This window comes from Erythrolamprus reginae, chromosome 1, assembly GCF_031021105.1.
Source record: "Erythrolamprus reginae isolate rEryReg1 chromosome 1, rEryReg1.hap1, whole genome shotgun sequence".
In the NCBI taxonomy this organism is placed as follows: domain Eukaryota; kingdom Metazoa; phylum Chordata; class Lepidosauria; order Squamata; family Dipsadidae; genus Erythrolamprus; species Erythrolamprus reginae.
Window position 1 is genome coordinate 110,874,164 of NC_091950.1, and position 19,674 is coordinate 110,893,837.

Here is a 19,674-nt window from a genome sequence, read left to right on the forward strand (position 1 = left end):
TGCCTAGGCACAGGGCACTCACCCCGGCGAGAAGAATCAACGACTGCGTCCTCGGGGCCGGAGGCCATCCTCCTGGCCTTCTTCCGCTTGCTCTTCCGTCTGCACGCCGACCATCCAGTGCTCACTGCGGGCGCTCAGCCGCCTCCGATGAGCCCCGAGACTCCTCTGCGCTGTCATCGCGCGGGGCCCGGCCCAACCGGACCAGCCTCGCTTCCTAGGCCTCTCACCCTGGTCCTCAAGCAAGGAAGACAGAAGATGTGAGGAAACCGCAAGTAAATCCCCCCACCCCCTGCTCACTCCTGGTAGGCCTGGCAGCGGGGGCCCCTGCCTCAGACAGACGTGGGTCAATGCGCAGAGGGCCCCCTCCTCCGCCCCAGTGGCCTAGCCTGACCCCACCCAGCGCCTTGCAGGTAGGGCCCAGTCCTGGCAGCGGCCCCCCGTCCCCCATAGGACCGCCTTCGCCCGATGCGCGCCCCCCCGGGGACGCACCTCCCCCATGGGGCTGACCCCCTCGGCTGGCCTCCAGGCCAGCCTAGCCCCCGAAACCTCGCTCCACGCTCGCCCGGGGGCCCGCGTACTACCGGTGCGGCGGGGCTCGATTGGGGGGGGGGGGTGCCTTGCCCTCCGGCCTGCCCCCCCCGAAGCCCACCGCCGGGCCCCCGAACGGCCTCTCCCTCCCCCCGCCATGTGCCGCCGCTCAATGCGCCTCCAAACCGTGTGCGGGGGGTGCCGCCTAAGCAAACTCAGCCTCCAGCCGCCGCTCGCGTTCTCCCGGAGCGGCGGGGCTCAACGGGGGGGGGTGGCGCCTGGCCCCCCGATCCGCACACCCCGAAGCCCGCCGCCGGGCCCCCGAACGGCCTCTCCCTCCCCCCGCCATGTGCCGCCGCTCCATGCGCCTCCAAACCCTGTGCGGGGGTGCCGCCGAAGCGAACGCAGCCGCCAGCCGCCGCTCGCGGCTCTTCAGGCCTCAAAAGGCCGCGTCGATCGGCTGCTCCGCCGGCCTCCGGGCCTATGACGCAGCAGCCCGAGCCGGCAGCAGCAGCAGCAGCCTCGTCTCACGATGCTCCGGGCGAGACTGCTGCGCCACGAGGCAGCCCCCTTTTATAGGGCTGCCCTGCTCGCCCGGCCAATCGGTGCCCACGCACCGCACCACGTGGTCACGGCACCCCGACGTGGGTGCCGTGACTCCGCCCACCAACATGGCGGCCTCCTTCCCCGCCGATCGCCGCAAACCCCACCGGCCGGTAAGTCGGCTGTGGGCATTCTACTGTATATATGGGATAAATGAAGGTTTCATATGAAATAATCATTAATAATTGAAAAGTACCCAGTTCTGCATACTAGGTTTTAGGCAAAAAATGAATGTATCATTCATCCTGAAGGCAAGTTCCTCCTTGCTGGATGTATGATTTAAATGATTTTCTAAGTAATAAACCATCTTATGTCTCCCAACTTAACAATTAATTTGACTTTTACCTTCCCTTAATTGACATGACCTAATTAACCTTACTAGGTTTCTTGGTTATTCATTAGCTTTAATTGTCCTACTTTCTGCATAGTGTATAAACACTATATATTTAAATAGCATCCTTAATTTTTCTTTATACCAAGCTAAAATCCTTTTAGAAATTAAGCTGCATGTATGTATGTATGTATGTATATATGTATGTATGCATGTATGCATGTATGCATGTATATATGTATGTGTGTGTGTGTGTGTGTGTGTGTGTGTAACAAGAGCAAGTACATCTGAAAGTGCAGTGGTACCTCTACCTAAGAACGCCTTTACTTAAGAACTTTTCTAGATAAGAACCAGGTTTTCAAGATTTTTTTTCCTCTTCTCAAGAACCATTTTCTACTTATGAACCCGAGCCTGGAAAAATTTCCCAGGAAATTTGAGAGCAGCATGTAGTCCTGGCCAGCTTCCTGCCATTCCCCCTTTAATCCCGGCCATCTCGGGCTTTTCTGGGCTGCCAAAGGATCCTTTCGGTGGCGCTTAAGGAGGTTTTGGCAGTCCAGAGTGAATGGAGCATTTTCCTTTCACTGAGTACTTGGAGAGGGAATAAACCATTTCGCTGTGGTGACTCCCTCGTGCTGCCTCCCATACACCAGGCACGAGGTTGCGTCCCGGAGCATCTGGGCGTGGAAAGGCAAAAGTGGGCACTTCGCCCCAGCCTGATCAGCGAAACCAAGGAGTCTGTGAAGGAAAGGTGCTAGCTACAAAGCGAGACCAGAGGGGATCCCTTCATCATGGGAAGGAAGAGTTTGCGAAGAGGGGTGGCATACAAATCTAATAAATAAAAATAAATAAATAAAAGAGGAAGCAGGTAGCAGCAGCAGCCGCCGCCTTTCACTCAAAGAAGCAGGAGGTTCCCCCCTTTCGCCCGCCTGGGTTTCTCTCCCTGGCGCAATGTATGGGAGGCAGCCTCGTGCCAGGTGTATGGGAGGCACATGCTCCTCCTCACCGCCTGGTCATGGAACGAATTAAGTTCTTAAGTAGAGGTACCACTGTAATTATTTTCATGAATATGGCTGTGTAACTTGCATATGTATGACATTTTTATTTGTGTGTAATTACAATTGTCCCGAAAGTTTTGTCAAACTTAGAAGAGGAATGGTACTTTTTAATTTAATGTGCCTAATAACAGGGAAGAAAAAAAATGCAGTTTAATTTTTAAATTTTTCTTTTCTTTTTCTTTAAAGATATGGCATCTCATAAATAGAAATAGCAATTCTAGTTCCACAAAATGCAAAACGTTATCTTTACATTTCTATAATAATAATTATTAATGAACAATTATTATAATTGTTTTGTTCAAGAGCTTCTCTGGATAATCTTGCTTTCATATAAACTATGGCATGACATTGTTAACATAGCATGGAATTTTTAAATGATTGAATGTCTATATTGTCCTATTTGCTTTAATAATCATTTCACTGTTTGACATTGTTCATCATGAAATGAGATATAACCAGATTACTATGATCCAGATGCTGAGAAACAAATTAATTTGCTACCCCAAAATGAATACTTTTTTAGAAACAAACTTTTACTTCTGCATATTGACCAATTACCACCTTTGTCATTTCTTGAAATGTTATATTGCTTCAAAAATGTAAAAGCTTTTTTAAAAAAATATCCCATGGGATATGTCAGAATTAATTTATGTTAAATATTATTTTAATGTGTACATTAATTTAGGTGGCCCATGTGAATCAGTTTCCAAGAAGTTGTTTTTCATTTTGGCCTTAGTAGGGTGATTGTTGCCAACACATACAGAGTTCAAAAGTATGACATAAAATGTCTGTGAGAAGCAAACTGGTGAATTTTTTTCCACGTGGTATTCCATAAAACTTTAGATGCCTGAAAAAAACTTTTAATTTTGCCAAATATTTATACTTTGGCAACCAAAGAATATAACTTTAAAATGGTCCTATGCCATTATTTCAAACACACTTTATTCTCCAAATCCCCTGCTTCATTTATTTAAAGATCTTATTAGTTGTAACTGTTTAATGTACAGTATGTTTCAAAGAGTGACTAGTTATGTTTGTGATTTATAACTTTAAAAAAAAAACATATACATATAACTTATTGAACTCACTACACCCATTAGCACCTTTGAATTTTATTCTACAATCCTTTGTTTATTTGAAAATATCTCAGAATCTTAATTTAGGGCTGCCACTCTGGAAGGGAAAATGACTTACCCAAAAGTGATTAATTAATGATTAAATCATTTACAACAATTTACTGAAGAATAGAGGTTGTTTTTTAAAAAAAAAAACAACCTATAAATTTCTCATCTTTAATGAAGCCTGCATGTTTCATATCAGATGTCATCTGACAAAAGTTGTCTTCTTCTAATACAACACATGTCATCTGTATCTTAATTTTTCAATAAACCGTGGTAGCCTTATTGTCATTTGTCTGTGTCAGCCATTCAGTCCTGTAGTTTAGAATTCAACATATTACAAGCATGTATCATTAAGTGCTTCAAATGCCTTTGGCCTAAATACTTTTGTCTCCAATTTGCTTTTACAGTCCTCCACAAGCAGCCCAGAGAAGTGTGCCTTTGTTTGCTTGAGCTTGGAAGGATTGCAGCCAGGTAGGCAAACTTACTTAAAGAATGAGCAAGAATGTCACCGTTGGCAGCAGACGAAATGGAGATAATTAGTGGTTCAGTGCACTGACAAACTAACATTTATCCTACTCTGGGTCAAGGCAAAGGTCCAACTATTAGTACATGTAGAGCATATTGGAGGCATTTGTTCAAACAAAACAGTCAAGGTTTTTTTTTCTTTTAAAGAAGTGATAGAGCGTGTTATTTCAAAAAGTTGGAGGGGGATGAATCATCCTGGAAAAAAAATGTAATAGAGGATTGATTGATTGATTGATTTTATTTATTTATTTATTAGATTTGTATGCCGCCCCTCTCCGAAGACTCAGAGCGGCTCACAACAACAGAACAGTACAAATCCAATGATTAAAACAATTTAAAACCCTTAATATAAAAACAATCATACATCTCATACAAACCATGCATAAAGCAGAAACGGCCTAGGGGAATCAATTTCCCCATGCCTGATGACAGAGGTGGGTTTGAAGGAGTTTGCGAAAGGCAAGGAGGGTGGGGCAGTCCTAATCTCCTAATCTTTCGTCGACAGGACCCAGAGAAGGCCATCTCTGTGGGACCTAACCAATCACTGGGATTCGTGTGGCAGAAGGCAGTCCCATAGATATTCTGGTCCGATGCCATGAAGGGCTTTATAGATCATAACCAACACTTTGAATTGTGACCGGAAACTGATCGGCAACCAATGCAGACTGCGGAGTGTTGGTATAACATGGGCATACCTGGGGAAGCCCATGATTGTTCTCGCAGCTGTGTTCTGCACGATCTGAAGTTTACGAACACTCTTCAAAGGTAGCCCCATGTAGAGAGCATTACAGTAGTCAAACCTCGAGGTGATGAGGGCATGAGTGACTGTGAGTGTCTAGGTAGGGCCGCAACTGGTGCACTAGGTGAACCTGGGCAAATGCCCCCTCACCACAGCTGAAAGAGCTGTGCACTGAGGGGTATGCCCAAGTTGCGGACCCTCTCTGAGGGGGTCAATAATTCCCCCCCCAATGGACGGACAGATGGAATTGTCCTTAGGAGGCAAAACCCAAGTAGTACAGGGTCCGACTCATGAGGGAGGGGGCATGCACCCGACATGGTATTCCTCTCTGAGCAATTGAGCAATGGTCTGAGACTAATGGGCTTAGAAGATTCCTCCATAAAGCATTTGACATGTTCAAGTCAAGAGTATTTGCTTCAATAACTGGGATCTTTTTGCTTTGGGTCCTTATTGTAAACAGTAATATGGTAATCTCTCTTTGCACCATAATCATCTTCTTCATATAAATTGTGTTTTTTTCTGTTTACTCCAGCACAAGTAAAATCAAATCGAGATGACTTTTGACTTATTTTGTGTTGAGGTACTCATTACCCGGTTTTCCCCAAAATAAGACATCCTTTGATAATATGCCCTACTGGGCTTTTGAGTGCATGGCATTAAGGCCAAGGACTTATTTCAGGGTTCAAAAAAAATATAAGACAGGGTCTTATTTTCAAGGAAACAAGGTAATACAGGAGGTGGAAAAGAAATTTTATTACAGTGCTAACAGCAAAAAGTTAGGAAAAAGGAGCAAAAATGATGGAGTTGCAAAGTAAGTAGTAAATAAACCCAACTTTATTTTTTTTTAAGTTTCCAAACTTTGAAAGAATACAGAGCAAACTTTCAAACGTTGGGCTGTGGATGATAACGCTGTTCCAGATTGGATAGGGAAGCAGTAAGAATTCACACCATCATCTCAACAAATGCCCAATGTTTGATGTAAGAGTTTTGCACACATGCCAGCTCCCATGGTGGGCTGAAATCTTGTAGTGCCATGCATATGCTGAGGGGGGGGGAAGGGGGCCACCCCCAAAGCCTTTAGTACTTCAAGTGAAAATATGTGACAGAAACCACAGCAGATAATATTAACCAACAATAGAAATACAAACAGACCAAAAGATAATGCTGTGAGGAAGGCAAAACATATGCCTGCCAAGATAAATCATGAATGACGGTCTACCCACCCAGAGCTAATCTCAGTCTAAATGTATAAAGTTCAGTAAAATGTAGATATGGTAAGAAGGCTACGCAAACCCATTGCATTAATTTATTTTTACAATTAAAAACTGCTCTATTAAAGCTGCCATGCCTGAGTGTGGGCAAAAAATGCGGGTTTCTGTTTGTGACCATCGTCTCCATGAGGAAATGAACTTGTGTACCTACCGTTTTCACCAAAAGGAATTTTATACAATTAAGGCTTTTCATATAGAGAACATGGAATTCCAAATAGAATGGAGGCATCTTATGGAATGAAATACTTCCATAATTTTGTTCTTATAGGGAACTCAAAAGGAAGGGAAAAGAATTCATAGATGTCTCTTAGATCCCTAGAGGGTCATATAGTAAAGAATATTAATTCTCAGAAGAAAGATATGAAGTGAGAAATTCCTCCCTGTTACATACTTTCCTTCCAGGTCCATTAAGCTTGCAAGATCCAGAATTTTATATTTACTGTATTTTTCGGAGTATAAGACTCGTTTTGAGGGAGAAAAATAGTGCGGGTGGGGATCTGCCTACCAAGTATTCATTTGGGTAGCATCCTTAGTCTAGTCAGCTTCAGAACATTATTTTATCCCTTGGTTAGGGCTGAAAAAACCCTGCTTTGGAGTAGCAATGAAAAAATTCTGCAAGTCGGGAAGATTGTTAGCACTTTGTTAGGGCTGGGGGAAAAAAACTTTTTAAAAGCTACATTTGCAGTATAAAACGCACCCAAATTTTCAACCTCTTTTAGTGGGGAAAAAGGTGTGCCTTATACTCCAAAAATACGGTAATTGATACTGATTCCTGGTGATGTATGACACATATCTTGTGTCTTGGCCTTTATCTGATGACAATCTAGAGCTCTTCCAGAGAAATATTCCCAACCCTGCCTATCAATTTTATTCTATATTCTCCCATTTTGGTAAACATAATAGTTGTTTGCAATCCATCATCCATTTGCATTATGTGATCAAAATATGTGAGCTCCTACTTGCTTCAATCCGGCAATAAGCCTTAATTTGTTTAAGGACCGATTGATTAGTTCTTAAGAATCCATAATACTGTCTCCAAATCTCTAATTTGAAGGAGTTTGTCCACATTCTCCCATTGTGAATACTTTTCCACAGCCTTATATTACCATTGACAAATCTATATCCTTAACTATTCTGAGGTTTGTTATCACTGAAAGTTAAGTTATGTCTGTCTTGCAAAGACCCATAGGCTCACTATTCTCCATTTAACCTTTCCACTAAAGGAGTTTATACTTTGCTGGGTGTTACTTTCAAGTGAATACAGTTTCTTATCCCACCATATTAAAAAAAGTAATAAATTACAAGGAAAAAAAGGATTGATTGAGCAGAGTTGAATAATCAAATTTTCATAGCAATTTAATCATCCTTTAGCATGTATCAAGATATAAGCATATGTAGATATAGTTCCATTTAATATAAAGGATGAACAAAATAAGGATGACAGCTAGGCTGAGACAAAGCACTCTAAAGCCATGGAATAGGATACATTGTATTATAAGATGTTGAAGTGGAAGAGAAAATGGATTTGAATTCGCTTGAAGAGCACAGGAACTATATCTGGTGACTAAGTGTATAGTCAAGGTCCAATGGGAGTAGCATAATTTACGGCCTCTCAGTATTTACGTGTCTGTACTAGATACATTATTAAAAATCTGCGGTATAGAATTAGAAGAAGAAAACCCAATTAGATAAATTTGATTTGGATCTGCACTGCATAACAAACAGCACTGACATTTTTGTATTAGATATATTTGAATTCTCTACAAATTAGAAAAAAGTATTTCCACTGTCTCACAGTGTAGCACTGTCTTTTCCAATATGTCACTGTCTTCTTTCCTATGCCTGCATAATAGCTAGTAATTTTGAGCCTCAATATTTCTGGAAAATCTGAAAGGAGGGGGAAAAAATCTTAAGGCTATGAATTGCTTCTCAATCCCAATAATAATAATAATAATAATAATAATAATAACAATAACAACAATAATAATAATAATAACAACAACAAAACAACAACAACAACAAAACAACAAAGAATAATAATAATAATAATAATAATAATAACAACAACAACAACAACAACAACAACAACAGATGAAACAATCGATCACATACTCAGCTGCTGCAAAAAGATCGCACAGACTGACTACAAGCATAGACACAATGCTGTGGCACAGATGATCCACTGGAACTTGTGCCAGAGCTACCATCTACCAGTGGCAAAGAACTGGTGGGATCAAAAGCCTGAAAAAGTGGTTGAAAATGAGCAAGCAAAACTACTGTGGGACTTCTGACTTCAGACTGACCGAATTCTGAAACATAACACACCAGACATTCTGATTGTGGAGAAAAAGAAAGCATGGATCATCGACATTGCAATCCCAGGAGATAGCAGAATTGAGGAGAAGCAACTAGAGAAATTAGTGAAATACGAAGATCTAAAACTTGAGTTGCAACGACTCTGGCATAAGCCAGTGAAAGTGGTCCCAGTGGTACTTGGCACGCTGGGCGCAGTGCCAAAGGATCTCAGCGGACACTTGAAAACCATCAGAATTGACAAAATCTCCATCTGTCAATTGTAAAAGGCCGCTTTACTGGGATCGGCAAACATAATTCGCTGCTACATCACGCAGTCCTAGGTGCTTGGGAAGCACCCGACTGGTGATGAAATACGAAATCCAGCATAGTGATCTTGTTTGCTGTGTTGTATTGACATAACGATAACGATAATGACAATGACAACAACAACAATAACAACAACAACAATAACAATAACAATAACAACAACCATAATAATAATAATAATAACAACAACAACAACAACAACAGATGAAACAATCGATCACATACTCAGTTGCTGCAAAAAGATCCTTTGGTACTGCGCCCAGCATGCCAAGTACCACTGGGACCACTTTCACTGGCTTATGCCAGAGTCGTTGCAGCTCGATTTTTAGATCTTCATATATAATTTATTAGGCTTGTATGCCTCCCCTCTCCGAAGACTTGGGGCAGCTCAAAAGAATAGAAGCATGCCCAATAGCTTTGTAACAAGACAAATTATGTATTAAATGCTGCAATATACGTAAGTTGTGCCTTTTGACCCAGGGTACGTCCAGATGATCAGCCATTAAAATTACATATCTTTATTATTTCAATTTGCTTGAATGGTTCAGATTGTTCTGATCATTTCAAATCATTTGGAAATTGGAACAATCAGTAGTGACATTGATTGGTGCAAAACATTTTTTTTTCTATTGACCAGCCAGTCAAGCCTCCATTCACTTGACTTTATACCATGATCAAATGCAATCAGTGATGGCATTATAGGGTCATAAGAAAGGGCTCATATCTACTGATAGAATTGTCTGGAAGAGCCCTCTGAAGAAGAGCAATTCATAAGTTCTGTGTCAGGGCTGTATGACTGTGCCTGAAATCCAAAATTAAATGGTAATGTTAATATATCATGTAAGATTGTGTTAATACCAATACAGTAATTGCTTTTCCCCAGGGCTATCCTCAGAACCTATATAGGCCTTGGGATTTATTTAAAGCAAGAATTTCTAGTGTGATCTTTACAAACTTTGTTTTTTCACAATTTTCAGCAACTTATGTCAATATGATGTAATTGATTTATAAATTCATGATTCAATCTATCCTTTTAAAAGGTTTGGGGTAGAGCCTTCTGGATTGATAAAGCTGGAGAAAGAGATTGAACAAGAAGAGACACTTTCGACTCCTCTTCCTTCTCCTTCCCCTTCCCCAACAAAGTCCCCTGGCAAAAAGAGCACAGGAAAACTCCTGGATGATGCAGTAAGTTTTGTTATACCTCTTAGAGTCTTATTTTGTTATATTGTATCTCTTAGAGCAGGGGTCTCCATACTTGGCAGGTGGTTCTATGGAAAACTTTTTTAAAAGATGCAGCAGAAAACAGGACATTGAGTAATTTTGTTAACAAGAACTATAAAATAGTTCTCCCAGCTAGTGCCATTCAAATATGATAGACTTCATTGCTCATATTGGCTGGAGACATGAAGGTTTCCAATTGGAGCCAAATATAACTAGTTCTGTGAGTGTGGCTTGGTGGGAGGGACTTGGTGGGCATAGCTTTGTCATGTGGCCATTGACCCCCTCAGACAGGGTCCGCAATTTGGGTGTCCACCTGGATCCACAGCTGAGCCTTGATCACCATCTCTCGGCTGTAGCCAGAGAGATCTTTGCCCAGGTTCACCTGATATACAAGTTGTGGCCCTATCTGGACCAGGAGGCTTTAAGCACGGTCACTCAGGCCCCTGTCACCTCCCGTTTTGATTATTTCAATGCGTTCTACATGAGGCTAACCTTGAAGAGTGTTCAGAGACTGCAAATAGTCCAGAATGCAGCCGCGTGAGCCATTATGCTCCACGAGATGCACTGGCAACCAATTCGTCTCTGGTCACAATTCAAGGTGTTGGTTATCACGTATAAAGACCTACATGGCTTAGGGCTAGACTATCTATCTATCAGGATCGTCTCCTGTCACATACCTACCAGAGACCAATAAGATCACACAGGGTTGGCCTCCTCCAGGTTCTGTCAACTAAGCAAAGCAGGTTGGCAGGACCGTGGGGGAGGGCCTTCTTTGTTGCCACCTTGGCTCTATGGAATCAACTCCACCTTGATGTCCGTACTGCTCCCACCCTACTGGCTTTCTGAAAGGCCACAAAGACATGGCTTTGCTAGCAGGCCTGGGGGCCATGAGACTAATATCTGTCATGGCCAAATTACATTGAATGGTATTTATGTGTGTTGCCTGGATTGGTTGAGTTATGGGTTTTTAACTGGGGTTTAAAGTTTTAGATTTTCCATATCTGACTTTTTTTTTTACTGTATTTGTATTTTTATATTGTTGTAAGCCACCCTGAGTCCTTCGAGATTGGGCTGCATAGAAGTCGAATAAAATAACTAACTAACTGACTAACTAACTAACTAACTAATGTGCCTGGGTGGTCATGGCTTGGTGATCATAGTCATGTGACTGGGTGAGCTCAAAAACCAACTTTTACACATCACACACAACACAAAAGCCACACAACTGATTCACACACAATGAAAAAGCACACAAAATGGCCCCTGCAACAACAAACAGGAACCTGGCAGAGCCAAAAGAGCTCAAAAACCAATATTCACACTTCACACACAAACAACACAAAAGCTACATAACTGATTCCTACACAACTGATTCACACACAATGCAGAAGCAGCTGGACTTCACACAAAATGGCCCTTGGAACAAGTAGGAACCTCGCAGAGTCACAGTTTGGGTGAATAGGTAGTAAAAAAATTTTTTTTTTAAAGTAATCAGGTGCACCGCCCCATCATCAGAACCTTTAAGAAAAATTAAAAGCATTTTTTACTACCAGTTCCATGAACCAGTAGAATTTGTCACTATCGGTTCTGGTGAAATGGGCTGAACCAGTAGCATTTCATCCCTGAGCTAGTTAGCATCTCAATAAATATGCTTCAATGTTCTTTTAAGAAGGTATTGAATAGGATATGATGTCTAATAGGTGTTTGGGGATCAACTTAGAATATTTAAATAACAAGGAATTTTAGATGCTTGAAGAGTTTTAAAAGTGGAAGGTTGAATTGGAGAAGTACAGGGAATTTATGTGGAGAGATGAAAAGAATCTAAGGTAATGCAGAGTTTTGAATAGAATGACTAAGAGCTTATGATAGATCCATATTTTGAATCTTTTTCATCTCTCTAAAACAGCCTTGAAATCTAGGACTTTCTTTATGCAACTAATTTGGGTACCGGTACTTATCCTAACAGAATAATACTTCGTATTCAGTTCACAGGCCAGTCTTCTCTTATATAAGCATGATAAACTATGTTCTAGAACATGAAGAGTTAAATGAGAAAGTAAGAATCATACTTTTAAAAGGACCCGTTTCTATGGCAACTCCTATATCGCAGGGTAGAAGTGTAGCTAGCCACCTGGGAATTACAAAGCACTCCTTAAAAGCCCCTGTGCCACATAAGAACTATAATGAACAGATGGAGTTTAGTGTATAATTTGTTGAAATGCAAACTTTCTTGGGGTCAGCACTTTCCCCCCTTCCTGTGTCTTTAACTTTTCAAACGCTCTCACTATGGCTGTCAGAGGAGAAATAGATGCAAAGTTAGTGCGTAGCAATGAAAAAACATTATTCTCGCAGGAGAGGAAAAAAGGAGGAGAAAAACAGGAATATATGGTAGCCCTTCCCAACTTACTGCCTGCTAAGAAGTTGCACTGTAAGTCCCATCATTCCTACTATCATGGTCTTGCTGCCTCCAGGAGATAAAAATGAAATGCATCCTATCCAAAGAGTATAAGGAGAAAGAGATGATTCCTATGACCTCCATCATTCATAGAATAAATCTTATCTATGTGTTGTTAATGTACTAGGAATTCCACTTGTAAAACAGCAACAGAATAAAGGAAAAACATTACTGTGTTTGTTAGCAGTGAATCATGGAAAGACGGCAATTTAAAGAAAAGAAGAAGACTTTTGTTTATCCTCAAAGCAAATACTCCTAGAAAAACAATGCTTACTGTCAAAATTTTCTTTTGCAGATGAACTTATTTGAAAACGTATGTGGCCTTTATATTATATATATATTTTTATAGACAGCTGAGATTTTGAAAATAAATTGAAACAAGATTAGCTTTCATGTTATGAAAGGGCATCAGATTTATGTGCCTAACTTCCAGAAAAATCCTGCATAATGGCATATTTGCTACCATATATACACTCACATTTTGGAGCCCCCTGTGTGAAGGTATACATATGGTGTACGTATTCATCATGTTATAAAATTATATAACTGCTTCCTTGCTTGGATAAAATAAAATAAGGAAATCTGCTGAAATGTCCAAGATTCAAGCAATTACAAAGAATCCAAGATGATAAATCCCCTCCCTGCGATAGCAGTAGGACTCCAATTGAATTAAGTTTAGGGCAAGTTTAGTTAAAGTGAAGTCATTGTTTATACTAGGCACATTTTCTGGCTTGTTAAAATGGAACGAATAAAATATGTGATAGAACATTTGTTTTGGTGACCTGCTGATGTGGTTGATTGTATGATTGGCCGCAATTGAGAACAGATCACTGGATTAGCTCACCTTTTGTCTGATCCAGTAAAGCTGTTTTTATTCTTATTATTTGAGAAATACATTTGTTTAAAAAGAAAAGAATGCAAGAAAGTTTAAAACACTATCTTTCCTTAATAGATATTTTAGCAACATATTTATCTTATTCTCCATCTTCCTTTACACATTGTTTGGTTATGAACCAGATTTACCAAGGTCTCTCGAGTATTAAGCTGAAGTGGATAAAATGTTTAAGAAATGCTCTTCATTGTTTTATTTGAAAACAACACATTGGGTCAATTTTCATCATGGAACACTGTGTTATGTAGATATTATTCATCCACATGCCGATCAGCAGCAGTACTTGAGTGTCAGATTAGAATTCAGTCAACTAAAACTTTTCTTTCTATTAAGTTTCTGTTCTTTCAGTTCATTGGAAATTTGAGTTAAACTAAATATTAGCACAGTTCAACAGTGTTTCACCTAATTGTGGTTTCTAAAATAGTAGACACCAATTTATTGTGAATTTAATGCAATTACATATGGCTGGGTCATCAGGGGGAAGAATATGCAATACAAAACACTTAAACATCATGGAAAGCTACCATTGGCAGTTTTCATTCTGACACACTTTTTATAGATAGCTAGTGGAATTAGCTATTTTTGGATTATCCTTCAGATAAGCAAGCATGAATGCTTCCTTATCTGAAGCTTAGATATAAAATTAAGTACAGTGGTACCTCTACTTACGAACTTAATTTGTTCCATGACCAGGTTCTTAAGTAGAAAAGTTTAAGAAGCAATTTTTCCCATAGGAATCAATGTAAAAGCAAATAATGCCTGCAATTGGGAAAGCCACAGGGAGGATGGAGGCCCTGTTTCCTCTAGGAGATTCCTAGAGATTCCTAGAGAGGCACCATGGAGGCTTCTCCCTACCTTTTCCAGCCCTGTTTCCTCCCAGGATATTCCTAGAGAAGCCCCATGGAGGCTTCTCCCTGCCTTTTCCGGTTACAGTTTGGGAGGCTCGGGTTTGTAAGTGGAAAATGGTTCTTGAGGAGAGGCAAAAAAATCTTGAATACTCAGTTCTTATCTAGAAAAGTTTGTAAGTAGAGGTGTTCTTAGGTAAAGGTTCCACTATATGTGAAAAATTGTGTTCATTGTCTTTTTAGCAATAGCACATAGATTTATATACTGCTTCACAGTGCTTCACCATCCTCATTTTACCATCCATGGATGGATGGAAGGCTGAGTCAACCTTGACCCTGGTGAGATTCGAACTGCCAAACTGCAGGCAGCTGGCAGTCATCAGAAGTACCCTGCAATACTGCACTCTAACCACTGTGCCATGGTGGCTCTTTAAACTTAAATATCAAAATTGAGTTACTGTACCTTAATACATTACCACATCCATATACAGCTATACAGATTCTCATGAATGCCTAACACAATAAGTGTGTGTGTGTGTGTGTGTGTGTGTAACAAAGCTGGGAAAATTCTATTCTTGGAATCACATGCAGACCCCGGCACTTTAGGAGACTTTGCTATGCTTCCCATCACCAGATGATCAAAATGATTACAAAAGAAACAGCTGAATGAAATCATTAGCTGAATGATTTCTTCCTGAAATTAATGGCAGAAAGCCCAGCAGCCTCATGTCTGCTAGCCAGTTGGGTCATCTCAGGGTGAAATATATATAATGTTCAGGAGACTGTTGAATTACTTATGAGTATATACCAGTGTATGTGTCTCAGTGTATGTAAAATTGCCATTGCACACATGCATGTTTCCCATGTGTACATATGTAAGTATATTTCAACCCTTGAGGCTAAACATGCTACATTTTGAAATTCAATTGGTGACAACTGAGTTTTAACTATTTAAATTAAGTACATAAAACCAGAGACATCCACAGTAGAACATCAAGGTAGAAGTTTAGGACTTTCTCAAAATAAAGAGCTAGATCTTTTGCTCTATGTACATAGCTAATGTGGTTTAGCACAAACATTTAACCACTTCTGCGGACACCTCCTACTGAAAAAAACCTTGAATTTAAACTAATTGCATGTTGTTGTTGTTTTTAAAAAAAACTGTATTCCTGAACAAATGACCAGACCTCAAGGATACTGTTTAATACATAATTTAATTGCACATCATTTTTTGGATTGAGAGGCAGAGATGTCGATATTTTTTCACATATAGTTAGCAACTAAATTAGGGCATTTAAAGTTCAGGGTATGAGAAATATGTGGGGAAGCTATTGAAAGGATGCAACAAGTTAGTATTCCTCATTTTTGTATGCCACTTGGCCTTTTGTTCTAGATGAAAAGTGTGGAGGAAGTCAAGATGTTAAGGAAGTAACAGGCCATGATGCAATCAGATTGTAAAATGGTGGATAAGACAATTCTAATTCACTTCCCATTTAATAGCTCTCTTAGCTCTTTCCAAAAGGCCTTTGGAGGGAGGAATACTTCAGACTAAAATAAGAGAGAGACTTAATTCTTAATCTTCCTTGTAATAGGAATAAGGCAGAGTAAAGTTATATTAACTATCTGTATCCAAATAAGAGGTCCTGTAACTCATTGGGTTTGCCTATTGAAATCACTGTGTTGGGAAATGTAGAAATACAAAAACTATAAATTCAGGAAAATATACAATTCAGAAAAGTCTGGATATTAGTCTATATCTGACCGAGGAGTCAGGACATAATCTGAGGTAATAGATGACTAATGCAGATGATACATTGAAATTATCACTTTTTTTCAGGTGAAACATATTTCTGAAGACCCTCCTTGTAAATGCCCGAGTAAATTTTGTGTGGAGCGCCTTTCTCAGGGAAGGTACAGAGTTGGAGAGAAGATCCTTTTCATCAGGGTAAGAAAAAAACTACAATCCCTTTTGTGAAGTGAAATATAAGAAGTAAGCAAATGATTGAGAGAAATGATCATGAAAGAACTGTTTTGTGACCTGTGCTATCATAAAGAGCTATGCAGGAGCATATAAAATAAATCAATATTGAAGGAGCGGTGAGCAGGATATCATCTACTCTTCAGAAGTCTTACCTACTCTTCTGAATACTTGAACACTCCCTCCCAACCAAAATTTGTTCTCTTCATCCTGTTCATTGAACTCCTCTTTCTCTTTTTCCCTCATTCTTTCCTTCTTTTTCCACCATTCAATCAGCTATAATCCTGCTGCGCTTCCTGTTTTGTTTTTAAAAAAAAGAATTTGTGATACTGATTTTGGAAGACCTTCAGGGGCAGCCTTTCACTTGTACTATTCATATGAAAAACAGTTTGAAATAAGGCTATAGTTCAGATACTATTTTCAATATGATTGCCATGATTATCAACTTCTAGCTGTATGTGCCTTTAGAATATTGTTTTCTCATCAAAAACCGCAGCATCAATCAACAACAAACCAATTATGTATTGTTGACAAGAAAGTGACATAAGTAATTAACTAATGCAGAGAGTGAAAGAATGAAAATAAAATTAATAAAGGCAAAACCATATATTTAGGCTCCCATTTCGAAGTATTTTAGATATGATGGCTAAGAACTGTATGCAAGGCAATTTTTGGATGTAATATCTTCAGTTGTTTTTGATTGCAGATTCTATTTTTCCTTGTTTATTTCTGCTTTCATATGTGTGTATGAATACATTTTAAGTATGTACAAGATGCATGGCTATGTATTTTGTCTGTCTGATAGCCAAAGAAAAAATAATGGATTACTTTTCAAGTTTTATATTTGTGGAGTGTTTCTATGGATTAGTGGTTTTATGTTCAAACATGCCTGAGACTTGTTTTAGCAATAATCATTGCAAGGAATGTAATTCATCTACTCTAGCAAATCCCAGTCTCAGATGGTAAAATTCTCTTTGATTTCAATTTGTATGGATTTGTTGCTCTTTCACCACCACCAACACCAACACCACCATGGTCTTTGGAACAAACATAGAGCAAAACAAGAAAGTGATATAAAATAGACCAAAGGTCAAACTAAAGCATTAACAACATATTACAAATGGAAACGATGAAGCTTATACAGTACAATAGCAGTAACAAACCATTAACTTATTAAATATATTGTGAGATTAGGAAAAGGTCATAGTTTATTCATAGAGTAAATATTATAGAGGCAAAAAATGTATCAGGTTATATTTCAGGTAGGACAGTAGAAGAAATCCAGACATTTATTTTCCAATAGTCCTTTCAGGCCCCATCTTCATATCTGAAAAAAATAAATAAATTAGGATCTTGTCTTATTTGCTAAATATCCTGTTGGTTAGATTTATGAAGAACTAGTCTCAACTAGTGTCAACCCACAATATGGATGTCTCTATTAGGATGTTTTGATGCATATATAAACTTGTAGATGACTTGATCCATGGTAGTCCAAGATTTTAGCTCATGTGGAAGGATCAAATGATAGAAGCTACATCTCAATGACAGATAGTTATTCTATTTCTAAAGGTTCATGGAAATCAATGTTGCAAATGAGTGTACCAGCTGCTTAATATTTATAGAAAAGCTATTGGAATGTTAATTTAAAGGTGAAATTAAGAATTATTCTCTGATCTTTTAAAAAAATTACTTATTTACTTTATTTACAGATTTGGTCACTGTCTGCCTTTTGCCAAGCAAATATTACTCAAAGAGGAAAATGATCTTTCTCTTTTAAGCTATTTGTTTGTAGCCAATTGTAGCAGAGTAAATTAGAGATACATATTACCCACTAGCCATTTTTTTTCAAATTGAGGTAAACATATAACATATATATATTATCTGTCAGAGATATACCAAAAGTTGGTTTTTAGATCTTTGATTCCAGAAAGATTTTCTAGGGTGAAAAAAAATAGTGAGCAGATAAAAAGCAACAAATAAACTGGAGAATTTCTTCATGCTTTACACACACAGACACACCTTATGTGTGTCCATACATATGTACAAACTGTATATAGAGTTCCTCTTTGTCTCCTGTGTTATAATAAAAAATCATTGGATTCCAACCATCTACTTTTCATCAATCTTTCTAAGAAAGTTTTTACAAATTTAGAAGATAGTTTGGAGTGTGGTATAGTTATTCTTGGGCAATTGTTGATTGGGCAAGTTCATGTCCTGACTTGGTCCTTTTATCCATCAGTTATATTTTGATCTTCTTCTGGCAGCATACCCTTGCATGCTATTGTCTCTTTGTGCACCTGTGCATTCAGATAGACTGTGTGTGTTTTCTGAGATTTCACATTAATCATCTTGTTCATTAAGCTCAATATCCATCATGATCACCAGAAAAGGTTATTTCCTGGGCAAGCCTGAAAAGAGATTCCATTGTCTTCAAATGAATATTCTCTTAGGTTCAGCAAACCTTTCAGTTTCTGTGTATCCAAAGTGTCCTCCAATCAAGCTGTACTTTGCTTTTCTTAGCAGATGAAAACTAGGTTAAGCTTCTAATAAACTTAATAATCACTCAAGTGAAGGGACTTGTTGCTTTTGGCATTCTGAAAGCACTTTCTGGTGCAAATTGACAGGTCGGCATTACTGAAAAGGGATAATGTAAATCTGTGTTGAAGGTGTATTCTTTATATAGCCACACTAATCTCTATAATACAGAAACTAGGTACAGTAAGTGGGTTTCATATATGGGAGTTGCCTGTATATTTGTCATCAGCTTTATGAGTTCTGCATTTGATTCTTTCAAAGGAATCTGAGATCTCAGAATTAGATAGTGTGACTTTCTGAAATTGAAGAGACAGAAACAAATTTCATCCATTCAATTTATTTATTACACTTTGCTACTGAAAGTGGTTGAAAATGATCAACCTTGATGAAACTTTTTATAAATTATAGAGTTACACTGAATTTGTAACTTTATGTATAGTAGACACATGATTTGGATCTTCAACTAGAAAATTTTTAGAAGAATACAACCTGAGCAAAGATGCCAGTGTCTGTATATCTTATGTGCATAAACATTGGAAATATATTTCTTATGAATGGAGACATAATTATATTATTCTACTGTATATAACCAGACTATGGAATATCATTTAAAGCATCTTCCAGCACATATGGAAACCTTTTTTTATTTAAAAAGTGGCTAAAACTATTATTTGCTTTCCTAATTATATTAATTCCTATTTAAGTAAGATTAAAGTAAAAGATATAGGAGGTAAGGAAGAAGAGTAGAAACAACTACACTGAAATTAGTGATAATAATGTGTGAATGTTTTTCAAATATAGAAATATATAATATGGTTTTAGATTCACAATCTTTGAAATTGTAAACAAAATTGAATCATCATCGTATTTCTATGGTTTAACTCAATTTTCCCAACATTCAATAAAATATATGAAATTTTAATCTAATTTTGGGAGAAACCAAGTACTTATAA

At 38.8% G+C, this 19,674-nt stretch overlaps 1 protein-coding gene across 2 annotated transcripts in view; it reads left to right on the forward strand.

The window, feature by feature from the left end:
• The window catches only part of GAS2 (growth arrest specific 2), a 124,006-nt gene that overhangs the window by 83,270 nt on the left and 21,062 nt on the right, over positions 1-19,674 (forward strand). Inside the window, exons 4-7 of one of the 2 annotated variants that reach the window (XM_070735233.1) lie at positions 4,046-4,109; positions 9,836-9,980; positions 16,046-16,153; positions 16,851-16,878. In XM_070735233.1, coding sequence (XP_070591334.1) covers positions 4,046-4,109; positions 9,836-9,980; positions 16,046-16,153; positions 16,851-16,878 — 345 coding nt within the window. The remainder of the gene's footprint in view (positions 1-4,045; positions 4,110-9,835; positions 9,981-16,045; positions 16,154-16,850; positions 16,879-19,674) is intronic. The other variant, XM_070735226.1, reaches the window with a different exon arrangement.